The 25575-nt window shown below is 39.4% G+C and overlaps 1 protein-coding gene and 2 long non-coding RNA genes across 8 annotated transcripts; 2 read left to right on the forward strand and 1 right to left on the reverse strand.

Moving 5' to 3' along the window:
* Positions 1-104: 104 nt before the first annotated feature.
* F13B (coagulation factor XIII B chain) lies at positions 105-25455 on the reverse strand. Of its 5 annotated transcripts, XM_081495302.1 has the most exons (15): positions 25154-25449; positions 22553-22628; positions 20473-20564; positions 17200-17335; positions 15413-15613; positions 13049-13234; positions 11153-11329; positions 10612-10788; positions 7442-7621; positions 7168-7353; positions 6090-6272; positions 4811-5011; positions 3773-3955; positions 1444-1657; positions 105-311 (listed from the first exon to the last, which is right to left on the reverse strand). In XM_081495302.1, the coding sequence occupies exons 4-15, from the start codon at positions 17261-17263 to the stop codon at positions 278-280; spliced, it is 1986 nt and encodes a 661-aa protein (XP_081351428.1). In that variant the 5' UTR covers positions 17264-17335; positions 20473-20564; positions 22553-22628; positions 25154-25449; the 3' UTR covers positions 105-277. The 5 variants fall into 5 exon arrangements, 3 of the variants coding, with proteins under 3 accessions (XP_081351428.1, XP_081351429.1, XP_081351431.1); XR_014055188.1 differs by lacking the exons at positions 20473-20564; positions 22553-22628; positions 25154-25449 and adding exons at positions 3308-3615; positions 19825-20004; XM_081495303.1 differs by lacking the exon at positions 17200-17335 and having other exon boundaries at positions 25154-25455.
* Positions 7150-16083, forward strand: LOC145507860 (uncharacterized). Of its 2 annotated transcripts, XR_014055189.1 has the most exons (5): positions 7228-7550; positions 10004-10070; positions 12820-12925; positions 13066-13175; positions 14837-16083. It is a non-coding gene; the product is annotated as an uncharacterized LOC145507860 (long non-coding RNA). The 2 variants fall into 2 exon arrangements; XR_014055190.1 differs by lacking the exon at positions 14837-16083 and having other exon boundaries at positions 7150-7550; positions 13066-14413.
* Positions 20084-24189, forward strand: LOC145507864 (uncharacterized). Its single transcript, XR_014055193.1, has 3 exons — positions 20084-20146; positions 22623-23230; positions 23317-24189. It is a non-coding gene; the product is annotated as an uncharacterized LOC145507864 (long non-coding RNA).
* Positions 25456-25575: the final 120 nt, after the last annotated feature.

Below are 25575 nucleotides of genomic sequence, written 5' to 3' on the forward strand. Positions count from 1 at the left end.
ACTTTAGGAACCAGAAATATTTTGATGTGTAGATCGATTTTCTAATAGATGGAAGACATTCAGCAAAGATGAAGTCACACAGCAAGTCAACCAAACTAGAAATAAAACAATATATCTGGCTTTTATTTATAGAAAATATCCTGTGCAAACAGTCTGAGTCAAATCTTCTTGCAAGTAAAAACTTAGAGGTTTTTATTCAACAGTTTTCTTCTGACAATTCTGCTTTGTAAAAGGCTTTATAGTGTGTCAGATGCTGTTCGTCTTATGCCATTCATCTTTATGTCCTTAAGGGTTCTTGATCAGACAACATCCTTGATAAGAATGAAAAAGAGAAAAGGCGGGGGAGTTGAAATAAGCATCTTTTCTGGTCAAGTATTTATTACAATCTTAACCATTCACTATTTCATATAATTGGTCCTTGTTTTAATGAGGTACTGATAAAAGCAAGTAACCATCCTTGATAAATTATACAACCAATTTCTTTTTAAAAACTCAATGTCATTAACTACACTAACACCATTTTCCACAATTTTTCCAAGTTGCATGTTCTTTTTTGTCTTAGAAATGGGAAATGCAAGATATAATAAAATATTTAACTAGCACATAAATTTTTCAACTCTGATTTTCATCGCAATCAAAAATAAAAAGTTTTACACTTGTGTGTCTTGTGAGGGTGTCTTACGCAGCTCCTATAGCTCATTACAATCACTAGAAGAATACCACATGTACTTTGCCATTAAGTAATTTAAAAATATTCTTAGTTGAACATAGAGCACCATTCCCATTTTACAATGTATCTTCAAAGGAGGCAAAATTCTGACTTGATAAAATTAATTCTATTATTTTATTGCATTCTTTTAACATTTTTCTGAAAAAAAGAATGGGATTGTTTTCCATTGATCAAGTAGTAGAAAATATATTTTAAAATTGCTATGTAACACAGCATGTCAGAAAAAACTTCCAAATTCTTATATAGAAATGTGTTCCTGAAAATAAATGCCATAATCTCATCATTGTTATTAACATGCTCTTCCCTCAGTAGAAAGTTTGTCCAGCTGTGCTTCCAGTCATTGTTGCTTATATATGCACTTCTATGGGAAATGGTAGAAAATGTAATTTCTCTTATCTCAGAACATATGGGCTAGTTTTTCTACATTTAGATGTGACTCACATAAATTGATTTATTTATCCAGTTGCCAAAGAATCACAAATACCAAATAGCAAACAGGACTTTGATCTTAGACCACCCAGAAAGCTTGTTGAATTAGTTAATCCTTCTTGGAGTTCACTTGCTTTAAAAAATAAACATTTTTCTCCCTTTATAATGACCACAAAGTAGGAGTGTTACAGAACCTAATATGTCTGAAATTTATAGCATAATGAATCTCATGAATAACAATCTGAACAGAAAAAAAATAGTGGGAGGCACAAGCCCCTTCTTACCTTTCTCCCTGAACACATCTTGGGTAATTTAATTGCCCTCTGTCACACTGCACTCGGAATTCAGACACAGGAACTGGAAACTCAGCTATGTAAGTACCGCTGTTACAAAGAAACTCAACATACTCGCCGTGGAAAATATATGGTCTATTGTCAAATTTCCATTTCAGGAGTAAATTATTATCTTCCATTGTATCAAAAGATAATGTGCAAGGCTCTGAAAAAAAAAAAAGAAAAAACTATCTTGATGTCTTTCAGTATTAGCCACTGTATTGCTTTCTCATAATGACCTTAAAATTCCCAGGCATTAGAGCAGTGAATAAGTTAGTTAGAACTAATACTCAAGTCAGAAAATATGTTCAAAGCTCACAGAAAGCAGTCTGTTACTTATCTCTGTTGCCTTGAATTTGGAAAAAGGGTACATCCTACCAGTTACTGAGTTTTATGCCATTAAGTTTTTCAAAGACAGCAAAAAAAAAGATGTTTTGAGAAAATATTGATCAGTAGTAATAGTCATTGAAATATTTTTTTCCCTTTTTCCTTCTTCAGAAAGTGCAAATAAAACATCCTTGGGACAAACCATTGATTGCTGGACAGATAGTATCTTATGGAAAGGTAGAAACCAGCTGGACTCTTGACACTGACTCAATCCAAGAAAGTGGAAGAGAGGAAATAATAAAGACAAAAATACACATTAATTAAGCAGCAACATATGAAGAAAGTATCAAAAAAATGAAGATATTGGCTCTTGAAAGGACTAATAAAATTTATAGACCTGTAGCAAGATATGTCAAGAGATACATCTTCACAGCCGTAATAACAGAAGACAGATCACTAAAGCAGTAAAAAGAGTATAAAAGGATGTTATGAACATTATGTCAACACATTTGATAATTTAGGTATAGTGGACAAATACAAACCGCTTCCTACTGAAACTAAGAGAAGAAATAATAACCTGGTATCTATTAAACAAACTGAAGCTGCCATCGAAATCTTTCCTCAAAAAAAAAAAAATCCTCAAGGCTCAGGTGATATCTCTGATAAATTCTTAAAATTATTAAGAAAGAAATAGTATCACTCCTAGATAAAATCCAGAGAATTGATAAGAGGGAATACTTTTCAACTCGTATGAGGTTAGCAGAACCTAACCCAAAAGGAAAATAACAAACCAATCTCTCACATGAAAAAGATACATTAATCATAAGTAGAATATCAGCAAATAAAATTCAGCAGAATATAAAAAGCATAATTCATCACAATCATGTGAGATTTATTACAGGAATGCAAACACGCTTTAACCTTCACAAAGAAGCAATGTAGTTCCAGGGGGGAAAAAGAGCAAAGATAATAATCATATGATTGTTTCTACAGATACAGCTAAAATTAAACTCACTGAGGTTTTTTTAAACTCTTAACAAAATAGAAATAGGTGGCTTCTGTATCTTTAATTTGATTTTTATAAGTATTTGTAACACGATATTTAAAGAAGAATACTGGAAGATTTACTTATAAGATTGGAACACAAGGATACCCACCACTTCTTCTATTCAGCGTTGTACAAAAGTCCAAGATAGTGAAATAAGAAAATAAATGAAAGTCAGATATAAACACAAAGAAATTTTTCTTTTTATTTAAAAATATGTTATTTTATGACTCCTGAGAATCTTGGGAAATAGTGTTACTTCTATAGGATGCTTTGCCAACGAGGGGTGAACATGTCTCATCTTCTAGACTGAGGAGGCCATTCCTGTATTTGTTCCTGCTGTCCTCATGTTTTCTAGCAGCACCAATAACGCAATGACCATGGTCAGCCTGGTTACACATACCACATGGCTTATACACCCTGTAGGTCCTACTAACCCCGTACCTGATGTATGGTTTGTACTTAAAAAGTACATGTTAGGAGGGCTGGACTCCCATTATTGATGATCTAGAGGATCACCTGGGGCTTCTCAGGTGGCACTAGTGGTAGAGAATCTGCCTGCCAATGCAGGAGACACAAGAGACACAGGTTCGATTCCTGGGTCAGGAAGATCCCCTGGAGTAGAAAATGGCAACCCATTCTGGTATTCTTGCCTGGACAATCTCGTGGACAGAGGGGCCTGCAGGGCTACAGTCCATGGGTTGCGAAGAGTTGGACATGACTGCGCGAATAAGCACACACAATAACCAGATCTAGAGCAAAGAGTAGAAACCAGTAAATAAGCAGGCACACGAATACAATAAAACAAATGCAAGCTTAAGTGTTATATTAGCGTTATATCACCTCAAAGAGAAAAGAAAGTGGAAAATATGGCTCAGTTTGAACAGAGACACATGTAGCACTACATACCCAAACACGATGGTGGTGTGGTCCACACGCCCTCTAAACAATAGGACTCTCTAGCCCCCTGAAGGAAGTGGTGCTCGAAACATATGTATTCCACTGAAGAACCATTTTCATAGGTGTTGAGTGTTGAACTCTTAATAACTCCATTTTTAATAGCTGGGGGAGATGCACACGTTCTTTTAGATTCTGCAAAAATAATTGTTGACGTCTACAATGAATTGCTAAGGTAGGTGGCCAGTGCTTTTATAACTGCTACAGAAATAAAATAAGATGTTTCATGTCAAAGCATTTTTAAGACAATTCTCAAGTAATTTTTAAATATCAAAAGCATTTTCTGCCATCACTTCGTACATAAAATTTATGATTGCAATTAGAATCTCATAGTATTAAATACACATTTAAAACTAGCAAAGTATTAACAATCATGATTTTACTTTTCCCCTTTCTGTCTTCCAAAAGTGAAAGCATGTAAGATCTGTCTCAAAGCCATGTTTCTGAATGCATCCTCTTCCTTTTTTCCTTATTAAAAGTGACAGTCCCCTGTCTCAGGAGCCCACAAATTCTCTCCCTCTACTTCAAGCTCCCTTCTGAGACTATGCTCTCCGGCTCACCCTGAGGTGAGCTTTACAAGCTTACTGATTGCCCACAAGAAAGTGATCCATCCTCTGAAAATCTGGTGACATTTGCAAAATATCATGATTTCTCCTTTTATAAAATTGACTTCTGAAGTTAAAAGATGTCCTCCTCATCATCCTATTTAAGGGTATGTGCTAACTGGAAATTGATCAGCTCATTCCCAGTTTTATAGATTGGATGGTGAGGGTGGTAGATAGCTCAGGGTCTTATCCTTTGAACCATATTGATCACCTGTGATATTGGTCACCTAAGAAATTGTCAGGAAGTGCTGTTTGTTTGTTTTTTGTTGGCTGCAGCATGCAGAACTTTCCTGGACTAGGGATCGGAAACTGAGACCCCTGCAGTGAAAGTACGGAGCCTTCACCACTGGACCATCAGGGAAGTCAGGAAGCACCGTTGTTTTACCTTTTCTAATACACGAAGGATATTTCACTTCTCCTCTATTACACTGCACAGATAATTCAGAGTGTGGGGTTGATGGAGACAACTCATATCCCTGCTTACATACAAAATCGATTAAATCTCCATGTAAGATCTTTCCCTCATAATTCCACTTCAACTCCAAGTTATTTCTGCGCATGTTGCTCACATTAACAGTACACGGCTCTGTAAAACAAAGACTGCTTTAAATTCTTTACTCACCTTACAAGTATGAGAGTGATACATTTTTACAATAAAATTATGATAGGCATCAAAAGCAGTATTTTATATTTACCACTTCGTATTATTAAAGCTCTTCACATACACAATAAAGTATACATTACATTACTATCAAGTGAATTTATATATTTCATATAACCTCTGATATACCACAAATTAAAACCACTTAATTTGAAATATTAAAAATATTGTTTAGGGCCAGCAACCACTTAGATTCGTCATGATTTCCTTTCTATAAAATAAAAACCTTCAAATAGGAAATGTACTTATTGTGTTATATTTGTGGGATACCTGTCACTTGATATTCATCAACAAATGAAACAAAGTTCCTTGACCTCATGGAGATTGCCTTCTAACTGGGAGAAATGCAATACGATAAACAATAAATGTACTAAATATATGGATCTTATTTGTCCATCTTTGAACTACATATAATAAGTGAGGTGGAAGAATGAATAGTGGAGGGCAGGGGCGCAGAGCTGGGGGAGGGAGGTTATGCTTCTAGGTAAGGTGGTGGGGGCAGGCTTGCCTGTGCATGCGCGTTAAGTCACTTTAGTCATGTCTGACTCTTCGCAATCCCATGGACTGCAGCCTGCCAGGCTTCTCTGTCCGTGGAATTCTCCAGACAAGGATACTGGAGTGGTTTGCCATTTCCTGCTCCAGGCGATCTTCCCCACCCAGGGACTGAACTCACATCTCTTATGTCTCCTGCATTGGCAGGTGGGTTCTTTACCTCTAGCGCCACCTGGTAAGCCCTGTGGCAACTATAGTTAACAATATTATTTGGTACACTTAAAAGACGCCAAAAGAAAGGATCTTAAATGCTCTCATCATGACAACAGCCCCCTAAATTACTCGAGGTGAAGGATATGTAAACCAACTTTATCGTGGCAATAATTTCACAATGTGTTTGTGTATAGAATCATCACACTGCACTCCTTAAATCTAGACAATGTTATATGTCAATTGCATCTCAATAAAGCAGGGGAAAATTTGTTTTAATTCAACATCTTCTCTATCTTACCTAAGCAAACAGGTGGTGATGACCATCTTCCTTGTTCACAATGAGATATTTTTGCTCCTCTCAATAAGTAATATTCATTGCATCTATATTCCACAGAGGATCCTGTTGGGTAGCTTGCCAATAATTCACCAATAATAGCCCCGTTTATTACATCAGGTGGAGGATTACAATTCTCAGTATTTTCTAAGAAAACAGGTTACTTTTAGATTAACATGAACTTATAACAACATAATGACATAATACAGTTGCCCAGACAATAGTACTTCAATATTTGTACTATGTAATTTAGGACAATTGATTTCTGAATTCATCAGAAATTAGAGAAACATCATTCAGCTATGTGTTATTAAAATTTACTAAGCAAAACAAAACAGCAAATGTTTTGCTGAAAAACAAGTATGGGTCTTTTTCACTTTTCTGGCTTATGAAGGAATCATGCTATAGATATTCTTAAGATGTGTAGGAAGGTAAAGAGTGTCCTTTAACCTAAAGATTTAGTCCATTCTAAAACCATCCTTTGCCATTATCCTGTTTTATTTTTTTCTTCTCCTCATTCTTCATCTCAGATCTCAGTCAACCCATGGATGAAAAGTTCCATTTTTCTGTCTGAAAGAGTCTTGCTCTTACTCTGCTAATTTTTCTAGCATCCTTAGTAGCTTTTCTCTTATGCAATAGTTATCCTTGGTAAACATGCGGAGGTCTTTCCAGGACCTGGCCAAGAAATGAGGATGACAGGAAAGGTAGCATCCTGGAGTTGTAACCTGGTCGCATCCTTGAGTTAAATGAAAGGCCAGGTATATGGCTCAGATGGTGGGGGAGTCAGAAAGGACAGATGCAAAAATATTAGAATCAGGACATTCAAAAACTGTTTGTTTTCCTATTCTTCATATTAGATTAAAAATATGAATCTACAGAGAGCTCCATATGCTCCGGAAAAATGGCAGATTAGGTGCAGTATCTGTGCGTTTCAAACTTTTCTAAGCAACGGACTATTGCTATAAGCATATGGATTACATGAAGAGAATGAAAAATTCTACGCGCTAGGCTTAGCTCTGGATATGACACGCAGCGCACGTACCAACACACTCAGGGGGAAGGGTCCATTTCCCGCGGTTGCACGTTATTTCTGCTGGTCCACGGAGGCTATAGCCCCTCTCACACACATATGTCACCTTATCCCCGCTGTGATAAACCTCGGAGGGCGGGTGTGCTGTGCCATTCCCCACCGAGGGTGGGGCCTCACAGGTCGTCCTCTGCTTGTCCTCTGAAAGGGGACAATTGAGAGAGAAGAGACCATTTAGCTTCACACTCAGGTTTCACGTCAGGGAAAGCTTATTCGAGGTGCTGCTAACCAACGCATTTGGGAGGCTCCGTCCATTTCCCGTTTTCACAGCGTATCTCTTCCGCTCCCAGCATGGCGAAGTTAAGTCCGCATTCTATACGAACTGTTTCTCCGTGCCGGTAGGTGGTTGAGTACGTTTGAAGGCTGGAGTTTAGAGGCAGAGGGGGAGGAGGACACCGATTTCTTCTTCCTTATGGAAAAACATCAGGAAGTTTAGTCGAATAGTCACCAGAAATAATAGTTGAGATCTCACAAGCACATTGGCTGTGCCAAGGACCCTAAAAAGTCTGGCAGGCAGACTGGGTCACCCCTTGGATCCTCACATCCTGACAGTCACTTCCTTGAGTCACGCCCTCCCCAAGAGCAGGAACTGGGACTTGCTTCTAATCAATGAACACAGCGGAGATGATGTGATGGTGTTTAACACAGCCACAAGGATGGAGGTGTGATCACGCACGCATGCTGGTGCAACACAGTACAGCAAGGCCCTTCGTGCGGAGAGACTCTGTCCCCCTACTGATCTGGAGGAGAAGTGGCCTTGTCTGTGAGCTTCCAAAGAGGGAGGAGGACCACAGGGCAGGGGGCACAGGGCTGCCTCCAGGGGGAGCCAGTAGGCTCTAAGACCCTCTGCTCAGCAGCCTCCAAGCTGCAAAACCTGCCACAAATCACCAAAAGCTTGAATGCAAGGTTCTTCCCCTGTCCAACCTCAGATGACACTGCGGCTTGCCTATTGCTTCATTAGACACGGACACAGAGCCAGGCCAGCTATAGCTGACCCACACTTGTATGTGGTTTTAAGCTGTTGCTCAGTCGCTCAATCATGTCCGACTCTTTGGGACTCCATGGAATGTAGACCACCAGGCTCCTCTGTCCATGGGATTTTCCAGGCAAGAATACTGGAGTGGGTTGCCATTTCCATCTCCAGGGTTTAAGCTGTTAAGTTCACGCAATAGAACACAAAAAAAAGCCAGAATTTTACATTCATTATCTCCTTTAATCTCAAAATAATTTTGTTAAGTAGGGACTATTTCACCTCCCATATTATAGACAGAGGAACTAAAGCTTAAGTAGTAAGTAAATTATTAATAAGTGGTGGATCTTGGCATTCCTGAACCTGTGTCTATATGAGTTAAAATCTCCTCCTCTTAACTATTCTAAAATACTGGCTATATTCATTTCCCACGACTGCTGGGACAAATTACCACAATGGAGTGGCTTGACATACCACACGTTTATTCTCTTACGGTTCTGGAAACCCAAGTCCAGAATCGGCATTACTGGGCTGGGATCTGGGTGTCGGGAGAGCTGCGTTTTTTCCAGAGGCTTTAGGGAAGAAGTGGCTTGTCTGCCTCTGCAGCTCCTGGGGGCTGACAGCTCGCCTTGGCGCGTGACTCCTTCCTATTCAACTCCAACCTTTGCTTCCACTGTCACATCTCATACTTGATCCTCTGTAGTCAAATCTTGCTCTTGCTCTTATAATGGTTGTGATTACATTTAAAGCTCACATAGATAATCCCAGATATTATCCCCATCTCAAGATCCTTAACTCCATGACATCTGCAAAGTCCCTATTGTTCCATAAGGGAACAGTCACTGGTTCCAGGGAGTAGGATATGAGTATCTTATCCTCCCAGGGATGGAAGGGCAGGGAGGCATTATTCAGATTATGACGCTGCCCATCTTATATCTAAGGACTATTTTCTAGAAAAAAATAGCATGAACGTTGGCATCTGACTAATTTTCAGTGCAGGGAGAGGAGTGTGGAATAGGTGATAGGTAGGTAGGTTTGCCATTTAGCTTTTTTCTTTAATATTCATTTATTTCAGCTTCATTGGGTCTTAGCTGCAGCAGGCAGGATCTTTTCACTGTTGCAGCTCTCAGGCTCTTCCATGGGGCACCTGGGCTTCTCTCTAACTGTGCCGTGTGGGCTTAGTTGCCCCAGAGCATGTGGGATCCTAGTTCTGAGATCAGGGATTGAACCCACATCCCCTGCATTGGAAGGCAGATTCTTAACCACTGGACCACCAGGGAAGTCCCTGCCATTTAGTTCAGAAATAATATGCTATAGGAAGTTTGCCAACAATCTTTCTCTCTACTGTTAGACCAGGGCTGTTAGGCACCACTGCAAAATTTTAGAAAGAATGTTTTTAATAAAAGAAATTAAAATCATTGTTCAGTGCATTTAGAGAACGCTGGCTGTTTGGAGCAATCCCACTGCACAACCCCTGGTCACTCGGTTTTCATTCTTCCCAGCAACTGTTTCAACTCATCACCACTCTCTTCCAAGCTTTCTTTTCCTGTCTTTCTCCTGCCTATTAGTAATGACCGTATTTTCTACATTACAGAGAAAACAGAGGCTATCAAGCCATTTATATCTCCCCATCCCTCCCAATCCTCCAACTCCTACCTATCTTTTAAGGCCCAGATCAGACATTATCCTTCACCTCTGTAGATGTGGTCCCACACCATCAGTCAGAACCTTCAGTGTTTGTTCGAACACCTTATACCTGACTTTATGATGCCATTTTTCACATTGTATCAATTACTCTTTTGTAACTGTTTCTTCTGCTAGACCAGAACTTTCTTCATGGAACACTGCAGTGTGATTGCATGACTATCGAATTGCTGTCTCCTAACAGGTAATCGTCCCACCTGCCTGAACACAGCCAGAGACACAAATGAAACCATAGATGTCCCATTTGAGGGCAGCTCTTACAGGATGACTTCAGTTTTCTTTTTCACTCTTGGTAACTTTGTGCTGCTTTTTCTGCGCTTTGTCCCACTATTTTGAAGTCTGTGTTTTCACATCAGGGAATATGTGGCCCAGTAACAAGAAAGTACCTTTACAAGGCTGCCACCCTGGCACAATTGATCTAGTTAATTCCCAATAAGAAAAATGGCTCATTACAATAAAAGATTTATAATTTATTACAGATTTTTAACAATATATTTAAAGGCTATATCCACTCTACAGACTAACATAAAAATTAAGCATATTAATTATATACTCAGATTAAATGTATTAAAGATTGCTGAAAATAGCAGTAATTTAAAAGACAATATTTATTTTTAAAAATAGGAATTGGAAGAATGCTTACATATCATCATAGACGTTTTTTATAGAAATTAAAGCTGATTCAGACATAATATTTTATTTGTGAATGAAATTTTAAAAGTTACCTTCACAGACTGGAGATTCTGGGTACCAACCAAAGTTATAGCACTGAATTAAGTCAGAGCCACTTAGATAATAATTTTTATGACAGAAAAACTGAACTACATCTCCTTCTTCATAGGTTTGCTTTACAGGATGAAAATAACCATTTTCTATTACTCTTAAAGAAGAGCATTTTAATTCTAAAAATGAAAGAACAAATAAAAAACAAAGACATGTTATTTTTCCTGATAGAACAAAATCCACTTACTACTTACATACCATATCTGAATTCAAATTCAGCAACTTTGCTATTATCCACAGCAAAGTTTGTCAATTTATACACTTATTAAATATCAATAAATTCATTTTAAGTATCTGAGCTAAAAGGATTCTTTCTTCTTTGAGAGCTTGAAATGAGGAAAGCCTACTATCAACATCATTAAAATCAGAAGCAAAAAAAGCAAAATTATGGGAAATAGAACGTAATTAGCCTAACAACTTGCACCCATTTCTGGGAGGGACTTTTTCGGAGTGAAAGCAGCTGTCTTCAAAGGGAGAACCTACTGGTACACTGTGGGGTGAGGGCCCATCCGTACGGGCGACACTCCACCTCCTCTGTCCTCTTCCCAGAAGCTGTGTGGTACCCAGAGGCACACTCGTATCGTACTTTGTCCTTCACTTTGAATGTTTTCTGTGTTGTGGAATAATTTCCATGACGCAATTCAGGGGCCAAACATGTTTCTAAAAAAAAAATTAAAGTCATTTGTTTTATGGACTTCATCCCTGAGTGTAGAACATTAAAAGGAAATCTCAAAAAGTATTTTCAACTTTTATTTACTTTGAATCTTAACAAACATATGACAGAATCAACTCTCAGCAAAATTGAAAAATAATCAAAGTTTGCCTTTGTCTCGAGTCCCTTTTTTCATGCACTCTGTGTCCTAACCCTACCTGTTTTCCGTCCTTCAAATTCCACTCTGGTGTATTTGGCCAAAGGCCACAATTCAAAAGAAGGCTTGTGCATTAACAAGTTTTTGATGATGTCCCATCTGTGGGTTTGTATAATTTAAATAGCTAACACCACACTAACTGATATATATATCAGTTCAGTTCAGTTCAGTCGCTCAGTCATGTCTGACTTTTTGTGACCTCATGGACTGCAGCACGCCAGGCCTCCCTGTCCATCACCAACTCCCAGAGGTTACTCAAACCCATGTCCATTGAGTCGGTGATGCCATCCAGCCATCTCATCCTCTGTTGTCCCCTTCTCCTCCTGCCTTCAGTCTTTCCCAGCATCAGTGTCGTTTCCAATGAGTCAGTTCTTCACATCAGGTGGCCAAAGTATTGGAGTTTCAGCTTCAGCATCAGTCCTTCCAAAGAATATTCAGGACTGATTTCCTTTAGGATGGACTGGTTGGATCTCCTTGCTGTCCAAGGGACTCTCAAGAGTCTTCTCCAACAACACAGTTCAAAAGCATCAATTCTTCGGCGCTCAGCTTTCTTTATAGTCCAACTTGCACATACATACATGACTACTGGAAAAACCATAGCTTTGACTAGATGGACCTTTGTTGGCAAAGTGATGTCCCTGCTTTTTAATATGCTATCTAGGTTGGTCATAGCTTTTCTTCCAAGGAGCAAGAATCTTTTAATTTCATGACTTGCAGTCCCCATCTGCAGTGATTTTGGAGCCAAAAAAATAAAGTCTCTCACTGTTTCCATTGTTTCTCCATCTATTTGCCATGACGTGATGGGACCAGATGCTATGGTCTTAGTTTTCTGAATGTTGAGTTTTAAGCCAACTTTTTCACTCTCCTCTTTCACTTTCATCAAGAGGCTCTTTAGTTCTTCTTTGCTTTCTGCCATAAGGGTGGTGCCATCTGCATTTCTGAGGTTATTGATATTTTTCCTGGCAATCTTGATTCCAGCTTATGCTTCATCCAGTCAAGCATGTCTCATGATATATATATATATATATATATATATATATATATATATATACACACACATATATATATGGATATATATATATACACATACACACACACATACATATATATTCAAATGATTGCTTTAAGTTTATCTGATATTGGCTTGCAGAATAAAGTAATGTGCATTATTTCAAATTCTTATCTAATGAAGGAAATCATTTATATATGTTGCAAAAAGCAGGTTCATTAAGGTTCTTTCCTTTTATCTTACATTAATTCTTTTTTTTTTTTTTTTACTAGCAGAAACTAGGAGTTCCTGGAGTAGGTCTGTTGTGGAAGATGGGATCCCTTGGATGAAGGAAACGCCTAACATTTGAAGGAAACGACATGATAACTTCCTGCATTGGTAGATATACTAAAAAATAAACGATATTTAAATAAAAATACCTGTCAATATAAGAAAGCACTAAACTTACTAAATTCTCAAGCTCTTGTCTTCAGCTTTAGGAGATAATTCTTAAACACATACCATGTTCCCTCCTACAGGTTGGCTGGGAAGACCACCCATCAGCAAGGCACTGAACCACTTCTTCATCCTGCCCTGTGATGGTTTTGTATCCTGATGCACACTGATAGCGCATGTTCTCTTGTATTTTGTAAGATAATTTTGTATCAAAGATGTAACCATTCTTCACATCAGGCTTAGGGCACTTTTCTGTGGGGAGAAAAATATTTCTTTTCTAAGTTGATGAAATTAAGCTTGATTTTTTAAAATAAGTTGTACAACTAACAATGCGAAAGTTTAAAGTTATTCTTGGAGTTTTAGGGAGAAAAAAATATTCATGTTTTTTGTGAATTTTAAACAAGGAATTCACAATTCCTTGATTTAATAATTTTGGAAGTATCTCTTTAAAAGCTGATTCAGTTTGACACTGAAATTCTTGGTGGGCACTGGCTTTGATTTTCACAGTCAGCCCCACCCCTACCTCATCTACTTTAGAAAATATATCCAGAGATCTTCTAATTATCACTAACAGGAAATAGAAGGATTTTCTTTTAGGTTTACTTCCTAAAACTTTGAGTCCATTGCATTTGATAATTTTTAACCTCATGTAACTAAAGCACATGTACCTACTCTATGAATCCTTATATAATCCTGCAGACAATTTATTGTGAAAATTGTGTTCATTTATTTTTTCAGCCTATGGTTGCCTACGAGCACAGTAAGACTCCTTAGTCAGTTTATGTAGACTGTGACTGAGTCACAGACATGCTACTTCAAGTTCACAGAGCTAATTTTTAGTAAATACTTGGGACAGTGATGTGTTGAATAGGACATTTATCTTAGCATCGAATGGAGCTCAACCAGTTTTTGAGCATGATTAATGGACCCTCATAATAAACCAATTCAGAAAGGTGAAAGAGGTTTGTCCAAGGTTAGTATTAGTTTAAATATGTCATACTTGCTGTGTGGAAGCACTCTATACGGATTATCTCGCTGAAGTTGTGTGATTTCCACCTTATAGATGAGAAAGTCCCGCCCAGAATGTTTAAACCCCTTCCCAGTGGTAGAGCCAGATCCATCAGAGCAGTCTGGCCGCAGAGGGTGTGTCTCAACCCTGACCCTGCAGTGTTGACCCTCTTCATCCTCTTCCAGACCCTACTTCACTGCTCTCACAACATCTCATCTCAGATGTTTGATTTACTTTTATGCTCTAGTTATGAATGAGGTTCATTACTTGCAGTTAATCTATGCTTCGTGTTAACACTAAAAATGTAACGCTTAAATTGGTAGTCTGTCCACAAGTCATGGAATGGATAATTATCCCACATGGATATATTTACTGGACATATCAACCACTGTAAATAAACACCATACTTCTTCTAAATGAAACTAACTCAACCAAAGCCCCTTACTCTGCAAAACAGAGCTTGGGAACTGTGTCAACAGAGAGAGGTCAGCTGGCCGCCTGGAAACCAGCTGGTAGTCTCCAGTGTGTCTAGTGTAGCCTCACATGAAATATTGGGTTCTGCCGATCAGATTTCCTTTCCACGAATTTGAACTCAAAATTCAGAAAAACAGATTGTTCAACGGATATTATGCAAGGAGAAGTCATACAAAGGAGAGAGGGCTCTTTCAAATGATAAAATACTAGAGTAACAACCTTATACTTCTTAAGGCCAATGTCATTTATTTTTCTGGCTCCTGCACAATTCTCTGTATAAGTCTCTCATTCCTCAAAGTAACTAGATGGTGTGTCTGTTCCTTACAATGTGATGATAACAATTTAAATAATTGCCCTTATTCTCTTCCCAGAGTATTATTAAGAACAGATAAGGGGCTTCTCTGGTGGCCTACCTGTAAAGAATTCACCTGCCAGTGCAAGAGACATGGGTTTGATCCCTGATCTGGGAAGATCCCACACGCCAAGGAGCAGCTGAGCCCACGAGCCACCACTTGAACTTGTGGTCTAGAGCCCAGGAGCCTCAACAGCTGAGCCTATGTGCCATGACTACGGAAGCCCGTGTGCCTAGAGCCCATGCTCTGAAACAAGGAAAGTCACCCCGATGAGAACCTCATGCACCACGACTAGAAAGTAGCCCCTGCTCACGGCAGCTAGAGAAAACCCACGCAGCAGTGAAGACCCGGCACAGCCAAAAATAAATACATACATAAGACTGCTTTTAGAAAGATAAGGAAGACAAAATTTTAATGAAAAACATGATTTATAGAATTTCAGAATATGCTTTCATTTTGTAAAAAAAGACAGAGGGCCGATAATTTTGTCCTTACCTACCAAAAGGTTCAGATACCTGCCCTGTGGGGACCCTAGTTTAACCAGCTAATCTATTTGTGTGTTATCACATGAGAGTGGCCCCACCACCGACTTACTGAAGCACCGTGGTTCCGGGGACCAGCCTGCTGCTGTACACGTGGTCCGGGCCTCACGTTTTCCAGTCGCAGTTGTATAACCAACCAAGCAGGAAAATGACAGATTTTGGTTTATGCTCATTGGAAAGTAATAACTTTCAAAAGTATAGTAATATTGGGCAATCCTTCCCTTCTCCACACTAGGAAAACCACAGGGCTTCTCTGAAATGAGTAAACAATAAGCTGAACACTGAAAAATACATTCAAAACCATACAATTTGTGATCAAGTGACAATACATTTTAAAATTCAAAGTGTTTGCAGACCCTTTAGCTAGTACTTACTTTCTATTACTTAACGTTTTGTGACAATATTTTTCAATCAGAATTAATCTGCTAGCAACCCCAACTCCCAACAGTCAGAATTAGTCTGAGTGGGCCACTTTCTCAGAGAAGCTTCCCCTAACTTTGTCAAGCAGCATGTTCTAATAGAAATAGAACACAGCTGACATTTCTTTATGTGAAAGAAGATTATAATCACACAATAATTAGAAAATTTGCTAGAATATTGCGATGTCTCACGGTATAGCTAATAGACAATTATATCAGCTGTTTTCTCCCTATTTAGACAGAAAAATAAAAGGAAACTATTCATATAAAAATTATCTTATTGTAGAATTAAATGCATCAAATCAGATGAGCTCTATTTCATAATTATAATTGCAAAACCTCTTTTGGCAGAAAATTTGTGGTAAGCTATTCAACTAAAAGCAGTTATAGATAATCTGTAGGCTGTTTTATTCAACAAATTCCCTCTGGTGTTTTAGAAGAGCATTAGGGCTGTGGTTTCCCACTCGGAACATTCCTGTTGCCGATACTCAGTGACCTGCCTGGCTTCTCATCCCTGCAGCCCGAGAACACCGTGAACTACTCCTAAGTGGCCCACACCTGTGCACTGCCCATCTCACTCACCCACCTCCCAACATGAGGCAGTCTGGGCAGGGAGTCCACAGGTACTGTTTTCTGGACAGTCCTGATTAAGCCCTGCTCTCCTACGTGAGTATTACTAAACCCCACTTTCATTCTCAGAAGTATCCTTGTTTACATATTCAATCGTATGGTCCTACTAAGTATTTATACTACCTAATGTATTCAATCAAGGGCTTCCCAGGTCATGCAGTGATAAAAAAAATCCACTTGCCAATGCAGGAGATGCAAGAGATGTGGGTTCAATCCCTGGGTTGGGAAGATCCCCTGAAGGAGGAAATGGCAACCCCCTCCAGTATCTTTCAACCAAAGAATAAATTAGGATAAAAATCAAGGCATCAAGAATCAAAAGTCTTGCTGATGATTTGTGGTTTGTTATTTTTCAAATTTCCCACATTAAGCTCTCACTGTAAGGACAGAGATTTAAAATTATACAAGCTTAGCAGTGTTAGGAATGCATTCTAGTCTAAAACTAGAATTAAGGTTAACTTAACTTCAAATGGTGATATTTTTAGCCTAAAATATCCTGTAAGGTATTTATATGCTGGTCTCTTATGCCCTCAAAACTAGAGATGCTAAAGGTTTTCTTTTCTTTTTTTTTTTTTGTCTTGTTTTGGATTTCTAAGTTATGTTACTTTAGGAATAGTTTAGTAGTTTTTCCCAAAGCAAAAAGTGTGTCTAAATATTATAACAAATTATAAGAATCTTTTTTATAAAATTGGTACATAAAAATGAAAGACTATATTCAAATTTCAAGAGAAATAATGTTAGAATTTCCCTTTATAATTTTTAGAGAATAAAGAATATTAAACATTAGTTTTACCTTCTGCATGGAGTTCTCCTGAGATGATTAATATGATCATCAAAGCCAAGCCTTTTGACCCCATCTTCTGTGGTGTGTTTCATAAAGGTTTTAACCATTCAAAAGTACTTAGGGACTCCTCATTCAGTACACAATACTTCTCATGGAAAAAAAGTTAATTATTTACAACATCTGTCTAAGTCCCTTTGTAACAACCTTTATAATTGATTTAAAATAGCTTAGAATAATACTAAAAATACCCAACCATGTTAATGAACAGTAGTTTTCATGCCACAGACCAGTTAGAACATGATCACCAATAAGAGCAACAGTAAGAAAAGCAAAATAATTATCCTAGGCTGCATAAAAAGCAGGCGAAGTTTTCGACTTTAATTTCCCATTGTAAGTCCATGGAGTAAAGTTCACTGGTCACCATTGATTTCTTCACCACCATTGATCAATTGACAGGTTGAACTTAGGTCTGTGAGTTCATGGATCCCTGACATGAAAATAGTGTTGTCTAGACTGAGCTGCTAAAGAGAAAAGTGGCCTTGTTTCGAGCAGTGATAGAATATTATTATTGCTTGTAAGTCTCACGTTGAGAGAGTTTGTATCCTGTGGCAGGTGATGAGACAAGCATTGTGCTGAATTATCATTTATGAGAAACGTTTTGAGAGTTCGGTGTATACCAGGACATGCTTTAGTCTTGCATTTGTAGTGTCAGCTACAAATTGGCTTTTGCCATTTGGCACTTGGCATTTGCCCTCTACCTCCACAAGGATTAAATCCTGTGCTGCTGCAGCGGCTGACTTGCAACACCCCTGGGAGGGAGTTCAGGGTGGAGAGCAGAAATGAGGTACTCTGTGCTCTGGGAAAATTGGCAGAACACGTCTTCAGATAGTTAGACATTTTCAGGAGCTGATTTTATGAGCCCAATTCTTATATCTCCTCATATCTAGAAATACATTGAGATTCTTCATGGTGACACCTGCTCTTCATGACTAGCAGAAACCTTCTCCAAAAAATATAGGCTTGATTGCATGTACTCCCCCTTCACCAAAAATCACATATATACTCACCTTCCTTGCTACCTGTTCAAAGCAGCTTCTCGGAGCTGTCTGAGATGCTGTCTCCTGGGCTGTAGTCCTCATTTTGCCCAAATAAAACTTAACTTGCAACCCCCACATTGTACATTTTTTAAAGTCAGCAATAACAGTAAAAAAAAAAAAAAACCCACAGATTCTCATGACTACCCTCATGGAGTTTAATTCTAAAGGGCTTTAGTTTAAACTACAAAATAATGCTGTGAGGTGGGAAGTCCTATTATTTCAATTTTGGAAATTTTAATTAAAATACAGTAGGAAAGCATTAGTACACAGATCAATGGATTCTCACTAACTGAACATACCTGTGAACCTGCACCCAGGACAGGAGACAGGATACACCATCCCTCTGATTCCCTCCCAGCCCAGGTCATTGCCAAGGTCCACTCCCAGGATAAACACAAGTTTGACTTCTAACAGCATAGGTCAGTTTTGCCTGGTTTTATTTTGTGATGGCTGTTGTGCCTGCGTGCTCAGACATGCCCGACTCTATGCAACTTCATGGACTATAGCCCGCCAGGCCCATCTGTCCATGGGATTTTCTAGGCAAGAATATTGGAAATGGGTTGCCATTTCCTGCTCCAGGGAATCTTCCCAACCCAAGGATCAAACCCTCATCTCTTTTGTCTCCTGTGTTGAGCAGGCAGATTCTTAATCAATTGCACCACCTGAGAAGCCCCTAGTTTTATTCTACATAAATGAAATCCTAGAGTATTTTTTTTCAAATATATGGCTTCTTTCATTTAACATTCTGCTTGTGAGAGTCACCCTGGTCTGGGACTGTAGTGAATAACTCCTTCCCTGAGTAGTTTTCCACTTTGCTAATGTGGCATGGATTACCTACCCATTCTACTCTTCCTGTACATTTGAGTGACTTTCAATTAAGGTATAAAGATGGCCTCTGCTTATTTTGATTATTTTTTAATTTGAACAGTTTCAAATGTAACCTCCCCCACTAGATTTTACCATCAACATTTTATTATACTTATAAAATCATGTCTTTATTCATCTATCCACCTGTCCTTTTTTGACACATTGAAAAGTAAATGGTATTTGTGTGCGCTCCTCTAAAAAATTAAGCAAATATATCATTAATTCTTCTCAACATTTTTGCAGATTATTTTTTGACATGAAATTTACAAAGAAATGTAGAAATTTTAGGTGTACATTCTGAGTCTTGGGCAAGGCAAATATTGTGTACCTCAAACCTTGAAATAAAGAGCATCTCGAAATGTGGAGGATGGAAGTTGTTGAAGAGCGAACATCTGCGTGCTGACAGCAAGGCTATGAATCAGGGTGGATTTTTACTCAAAAGCCACCTGCATGTGAGGAACGCAGATGGCTGCTGCCTGTCCAGTAGGTCATCACCTATTTTAGAGCAGAGCGGACTCACATGGCATTGAGAGGGCTTGTAGGAAAGTGGCCATGGAACAGAGATAGCCTCAGAGAAAGCAACAGTAGAAGGAAGACACTGAGTAACCTATGTCTTTAATAACATTGTTAACATAAATATAAAAGTCGTTGGACTATTCTTTGAATGTACCTCGGTAAAGATCAATCACAACTACTAACAACAGGAAGAGCCTGCTTCTAGTACTCCTACAGTGCTCGGCTGGTTGAAGCTTAATGATGCTTTGGCAAAGGAAAGGCAAGGTTTAGATCCAATTTTGTTTTGCTCTCATTTAGGTGCATATGTGTGTGCTGAGTGGCTTCAGTCATGTCTGACTCTTTGTGACCCCATAGACTCTAGAATCTGTCCATGGGATTCTCCAGGCAAGAATACTGGAGTGGGTTGCCATGCTGTCCTCCAGAGGATCTTTCCCACCCAGGGATCAAACCCATGTCTCTTATGCCTCCTCACTTAGGTAATTGAAAATAAACCACAACTATCCCAAATGTAAAAGTTATCCATAGCAATGATAGAATGCTATTCACAGAATAAAATTCTACCCCCTAAGACTTGTTTCTGAAGTAGACTTTTGCAAAATTGGAGGGAAAAAAGGGTCCATAACTTATGCGAGATGCAGAAGCCCTATTTTAGGTAAGCGCCCATAAGTAGTCCTAGAAATAAGCAGGTTTTTGGACTATTTCCTTCTTCCTTTACATAGGCTGAAATTTTTTACACATAGCAACAAATACATATACCATCAAATAAAAATTGTAAATAAATATTTATCTGCACTATTTTTACCTCTGATAAAGAAGTCATAAGTAAAGTACTTTCATCAGAGTTCTCCCTCTTGGTTGAAAGCAGAACTACAGTAGACTATCATTCTTTCTTGACTGAGAGAAAAATATAAAAATTAAAATAAAGCCTGTTAGAAGCCTAGCTACAAGCAACCCAAAAGGCAGTATTTTGTTAATCAGTAAAGATTTTTAAATGTCTTAGTCTTTCATTGCTATAAACAAAAATTAGATGCTATACAGACAATAAAACGTCAAAAAAATCACTTGCCTACTGAGAAAAATTCAATAATTTTCAGTACTGAATGCACAATGTCAATTTGTTCCTCTCAAGCATAAAGTCAAAAAATGGTATGGATAATAAACTGTATTCAGTTCAGTTCAGTCGCTTAGTCATGTTGGACTCTTTGCAACCCCATGGACTGCAGCACGCCAGGCTTTCCTGTCCATCACCAAACCCCGGTGCTTGCTCAAACTCATGTCCATTGAGTTGGTGATGCCATCCAACCATCTCATCCTCTGTCATCCTCTTCTCCTTCTGCCTTCAATCTTTCCCAGCATCAGGGTCTTTTCCAATGAGTCAGTTCTTCACATCAGGTGGCCAAAGTATTGGAGTTTCAGCTTCAGCATCAGTTCCTCCAATGAATATTCAGGACTCATTTCCTTTAGGATGGACTGGTTGGATCTCCTTGCAGTCCAAGGGACTCTCAAGAGTCTTCTCCAACACCACAGTTCAAAAGCATCAATTCTTCGACACTCAGTTTTCTTTATGGTCCAACTCTCACATCCATACATGACTACTGAAAAAACCATAGCTTTGACTAGATGGATCTTTGTTGGCAAAGTAATGTCTCTGCTTTTTAATTTGCTGTCTAGGTTGGTCATAGCTTTTCTTCCAAGGAGCAAGCGTCTTTTAATTCCATGGCTTCAGTCACTATCTTCAGTGATTTTGCAGCTCCCAAAATAAAGTCTGTCACTGTTTCCATTGTTTTCCCATCTATTTGCCATGAAGTGACGGGACTGGATGTCATGATCTTTGCTTTTTGAATGTTGAGTTTTAAGCCAACTTTTTCACTCTCCTCTTTCACTTTCTTCAAGAGGTTCTTTAGTTCCTCTTCACTTTCTGCCATAAGGATGGTGTCATCTGCATATCTGAGGTTATTGATATTCCTCCCAGCGGTCTTGATTCCAGCTTGTGCTTCCTCCAGCCCAGCGTTTCTCATGATGTACCCTACACAGAAGTTAAATAAGCAGGGTGACAATATACAGCCTTGATGTACTCCTTTCCCAATTTTGAACCAGTCCATTGTTCCATGTTTGGTTCTAACTGTTGCTTCTTGACCTGCATACAGATTTCTGAGGAAGCAGATAAGGTGGTCTGGTATTCCCATCTCTTGAAGAATTTTCCACAGTTTGTTGTGATCCACACAGCCAAAAGCTTTGGCATAGTCAATAAAGCAGTAGATGTTTTTCTGGAACTCTCTTGCTTTTTCGATGATCCAGTGGATGTTGGCAATTTGATCTCTGGTTCCTCTGCGTTTTCTAAAACCAGCTTGAACATCTGGAAGTTCACGGTTCATGTACTGTTGAAGCCTGGCTTGGAGACTTTTGAGCATTACTCTGCTAGTGTGTGAGATGAATGCAACTGTGCAGTAGTTTGAACATTCTTTGGCATTGCCTTTCTTTGGGATTGGAATGAAAACTGACCTTTTCCAGTCCTGTGGCCACTGCTGAGTTTTCCAGATTTGCTGGCATATTGAGGGCAGCACTTTAACAGCATTATGTTTTAGGATTTGAAATAACTCAGCTGGAATTCCATCACCTCCGCTAGCTTTGTTTGTAGGGATGCTTCCTAAGGCCCATTTGACCTCGATTAGGGATGCATAGATAAAAATTTCCAAGAATGTAAAAGCATGGATTTTATTTGAAAAAAATCATAGATTGTAACATTATGTATGTATATATTTAAAACTGAATTAAGAATGTCACTCTATTGTCATCATGTCATCTACTGAAATTTTGGGTTAATTACAGTTAACAAGAGAGTGAATTTGAAATTTACCTAACTTCACCAGTAATAAACTCACCCAACATAGAAGTAGATTGGAAGTAATACATTTATAGTCTTTCTTTAATATAGTGTATTCTTTCTTCTAGGCTTCCCTGGTGGCTCAGTGTTAAAGAATCCTCCCGCCAATGCAGGAGACCTGGGTTCAGTCCCTGGGTTGGGAATTCCCATGGAGAAGGGAAAGGCTACCCACTCCAGTATTCTTTCCTAAAGAATTTCATGGACAGAGGAGCCTGGCAGGCTGCAGTCCATGGGGCCACAAAGAGTCTTTCACAACTGAGTGACTAACACGCTTGAGATACACCTGCAAACTGCATCTCAAGTCTAACCACTCCTCATAGCCTCCACTGCTGTGGTCAAACATGGTCAAACGTGGTCACCTCTAACCCAGACTAGGGTTTCCCAGGTGTCACACTGGTAAAGAATTTGACTGCCAATACAGGAGACTCAAGAGACTCGGGTTCGATCCCTGGGTCCGGAAGATCCCCTAGCGGAGGAAACGGCAACCCACTCCAGTATGCTTGCCTGGAAAATTCCACAGACAGAGGAGTCTGGTGGGCTACAGTCCATGGTGTGGCAAAGAGTCAGACATCACTGAGCAGATGACACACACACACACACGCGCACACACAAATCAGACTAATGAGACAGCCTCCTATCTGGTTTCTCTGCTTCCCTCGCTTTATAAATTAAAAAGGTAAGCCCTTAAAGAATATGATTTGTTAAAATTAAATTTTGAAATGCAATTTGAATTTTTATAAAACACTTATTTTCTTCTCTCAGGACGTTCTGGGTCTAGTACAGAGGAGTAGAAAGAATCACAGCATGCTATGTCAGGAGAAGTATAGGAGCAGCCCAGGACAAGGAGAGGGAAAGCTGAGCCATCTGGAAGGCAGAAAACTTCCTGGCGGGAGCACCCCTGGGCTGACCCTGCAGTGGATGTGACACCCCAGGAATGGGGCCTCTGATTGAACTGCAAGGTGGTGTCTGGAACCAAGAACACAGCCAAGAAAACCAAGACAAAAAAGAGGTTGGAAGAGGAAGAAAGGAATTCAACAATATTAAAAATGACAATGATAGCTAATAGTTGAATATTTTGTGTCAGGCACTGTCAGAGTCTTGTCTTAGGTCACCTCATGCAGTCTAAGCACTTAAGTTGTTTATTATGGCTGTAATTGGAGATATCCTGAACTGCAGAAACTTTAGTTCTGGTTCTGTTTATTTAAAAGTGTAACAATTTTGCTTCATTTCTAAAGCTTTGGGTTTTTCGAAAATAGCTTTTGGAGATTTTGGGTTTTTCAAAAATAGCTTTTGGAGACTTTGAACCCTGACATTCAGGAATCAAGGTAAAACTTCATTTTTTGTCTCATCTTGAGAAGGTTGTGAGGCCTAAGAATTTCTATTTGATGATGGTGACAATTTACATATTTGCTGAGATATACATATATACATGCCATGTTATCTTTTACACATTGACTTGGGGATAGAACTTGATTAATTTACCCTGATTCTAGATCCTAATTTAGTCTGTAATTATCATTTATGAAAGAATCTGGACTTAAAATTGTCCAGTGAATCTCATGCACATGTTTTGATTCCAAATGCAGTCTTTGAATAATTTTTTACAAATATATCTGGTGAAAGACACTCCACTAATTCTGATTCATTATTATCTGCACAGCTATTATTCGCCAAAAAAAAAAAAAAAATCTGGACTTTGAAAATGTCCTTGACTTTGTATGATGTTCAAAGTTGAAGAATAGTTTGGGGTAAGAATAAGTTTACTGTTCTCTTTAATTTAGCCATTAACATTATCTATGGAGTCAAAGGAAGTTTCAGTTATGACTTTCTCATTAAAATGAAAATCTTTCAAAAGATTGGGGACATGTAATTTAGCAGATTTGAATTATAAACATTACTTAAGTGTATGTTTGGGGGGCTGCAAAGGTGTTTAATTTTTAGTTCGTCTATTTTCTTTTTTAAGGCATGACAAAATGTAGTACTATTCGTTTTTTCCTTGAGTAAAAGTGCTAGTCACTCAGTCGTGTCCCAACTCTGTGACCTCATGGACTGTAGCCAGCCAGGCTCTTCTGTCTATGGGATTCTTCAGGCAAGAATACTGGAGCGGGCTGCCATTCACTTCCCCAGCGGATCTTTCCCACCTCCAGCAATGCTCCCTTCCATTCCACCTCCCCGCCAAGGGTGGAACTCCTGTCTCTAGCATTGCAGGCAGATTCTTTACTGTCTGGAGCTTCCCTGATAGCTCAGTTGGTAAAGAATCGTCTTGCAATGCAGGAGATCTCCTGGAGAAGGGATAGGCTACCCACTCCAACATTCTTGTGCTTCCCTGGTGGCTCAGCTGGTAAAGAATCTGCCTGCAATGTGGGAGACCTGAGTTTGATCCCTGGGTTGGGAAGATCCCTTGAAGAAGGGAAAGGCAACCCACTCCAGTATTCTGGCCTGGAGAATTCCATAGACTGTAGAGTCCACGGGGTCGCAAAGAGTCAGTCACGACTGAGCGACTTTCACTTTTCACTTCACTTTTTACTGTCTAAGCCACCAGGGAGCTGAAAGTTTAAATGACTAACTCAGAAGAAGAGCACATCTGCAAAAAAGATGCTCAATTGCTCCTAGAAGTGGCTGAGAGACAGGACGGGCGGGGACGCCGCCTTCTTCTCCGCCCTGGGACCTCTCTGCCCCGCCCGCGGCCTCGGCTCCGGTGGGCTTCGCTCCCAACAGCAGCGCCCCCGGTGCCAGGTAGCCACCGAGGCCTCCTGGTCCGCCGGGATCCTCCGAGCGGCCTCCGAAGGAAGGCGCACCGCGTCCCCTCGAGGAGCTACGGGGATCCTGAGAGAATTCGCCCTTTCTCCTCAGATCGCCGAGTCCCAGGAAGATAGCCGGACCAAGTCAAACTGCAAAGGGGAGCTAACGGCGCACGCACAGTTTAAAATTTCCGCCTTCACCAATGGGCGCGCCCGGTACCACCCACCTTCGTGCGGAGCCAATCAGCGGGCAGTAGCTCCAGCCAATGAGAAGACGGCG

The sequence above is a fragment of the Giraffa tippelskirchi genome, chromosome 5 (assembly GCF_054371585.1).
Source record: "Giraffa tippelskirchi isolate mGirTip1 chromosome 5, T2T-mGirTip1v1.2.pri, whole genome shotgun sequence".
NCBI lineage: Eukaryota > Metazoa > Chordata > Mammalia > Artiodactyla > Giraffidae > Giraffa > Giraffa tippelskirchi.

What these genes read in the sequence shown, in the direction of transcription:
- F13B (XM_081495302.1), bottom strand. Translation starts at nt 17,263, where the DNA reads ATGGGGTCAAAAGGCTTGGCTTTGATGATCATATTAATCATCTCAGGA. An exon ending in GGAGCCTCCCAAATGCGTTG is followed by an intron (nt 7,354 to 7,441) that starts GTTAGCAGCACC and finishes GTCCCCTTTCAG; the next exon opens with AGGACAAGCAGAGGACGACC. An exon ending in TCCTTCGTGTATTAGAAAAG is followed by an intron (nt 3,956 to 4,810) that starts GTAAAACAACGG and finishes TTATTTTTGCAG; the next exon opens with AATCTAAAAGAACGTGTGCA.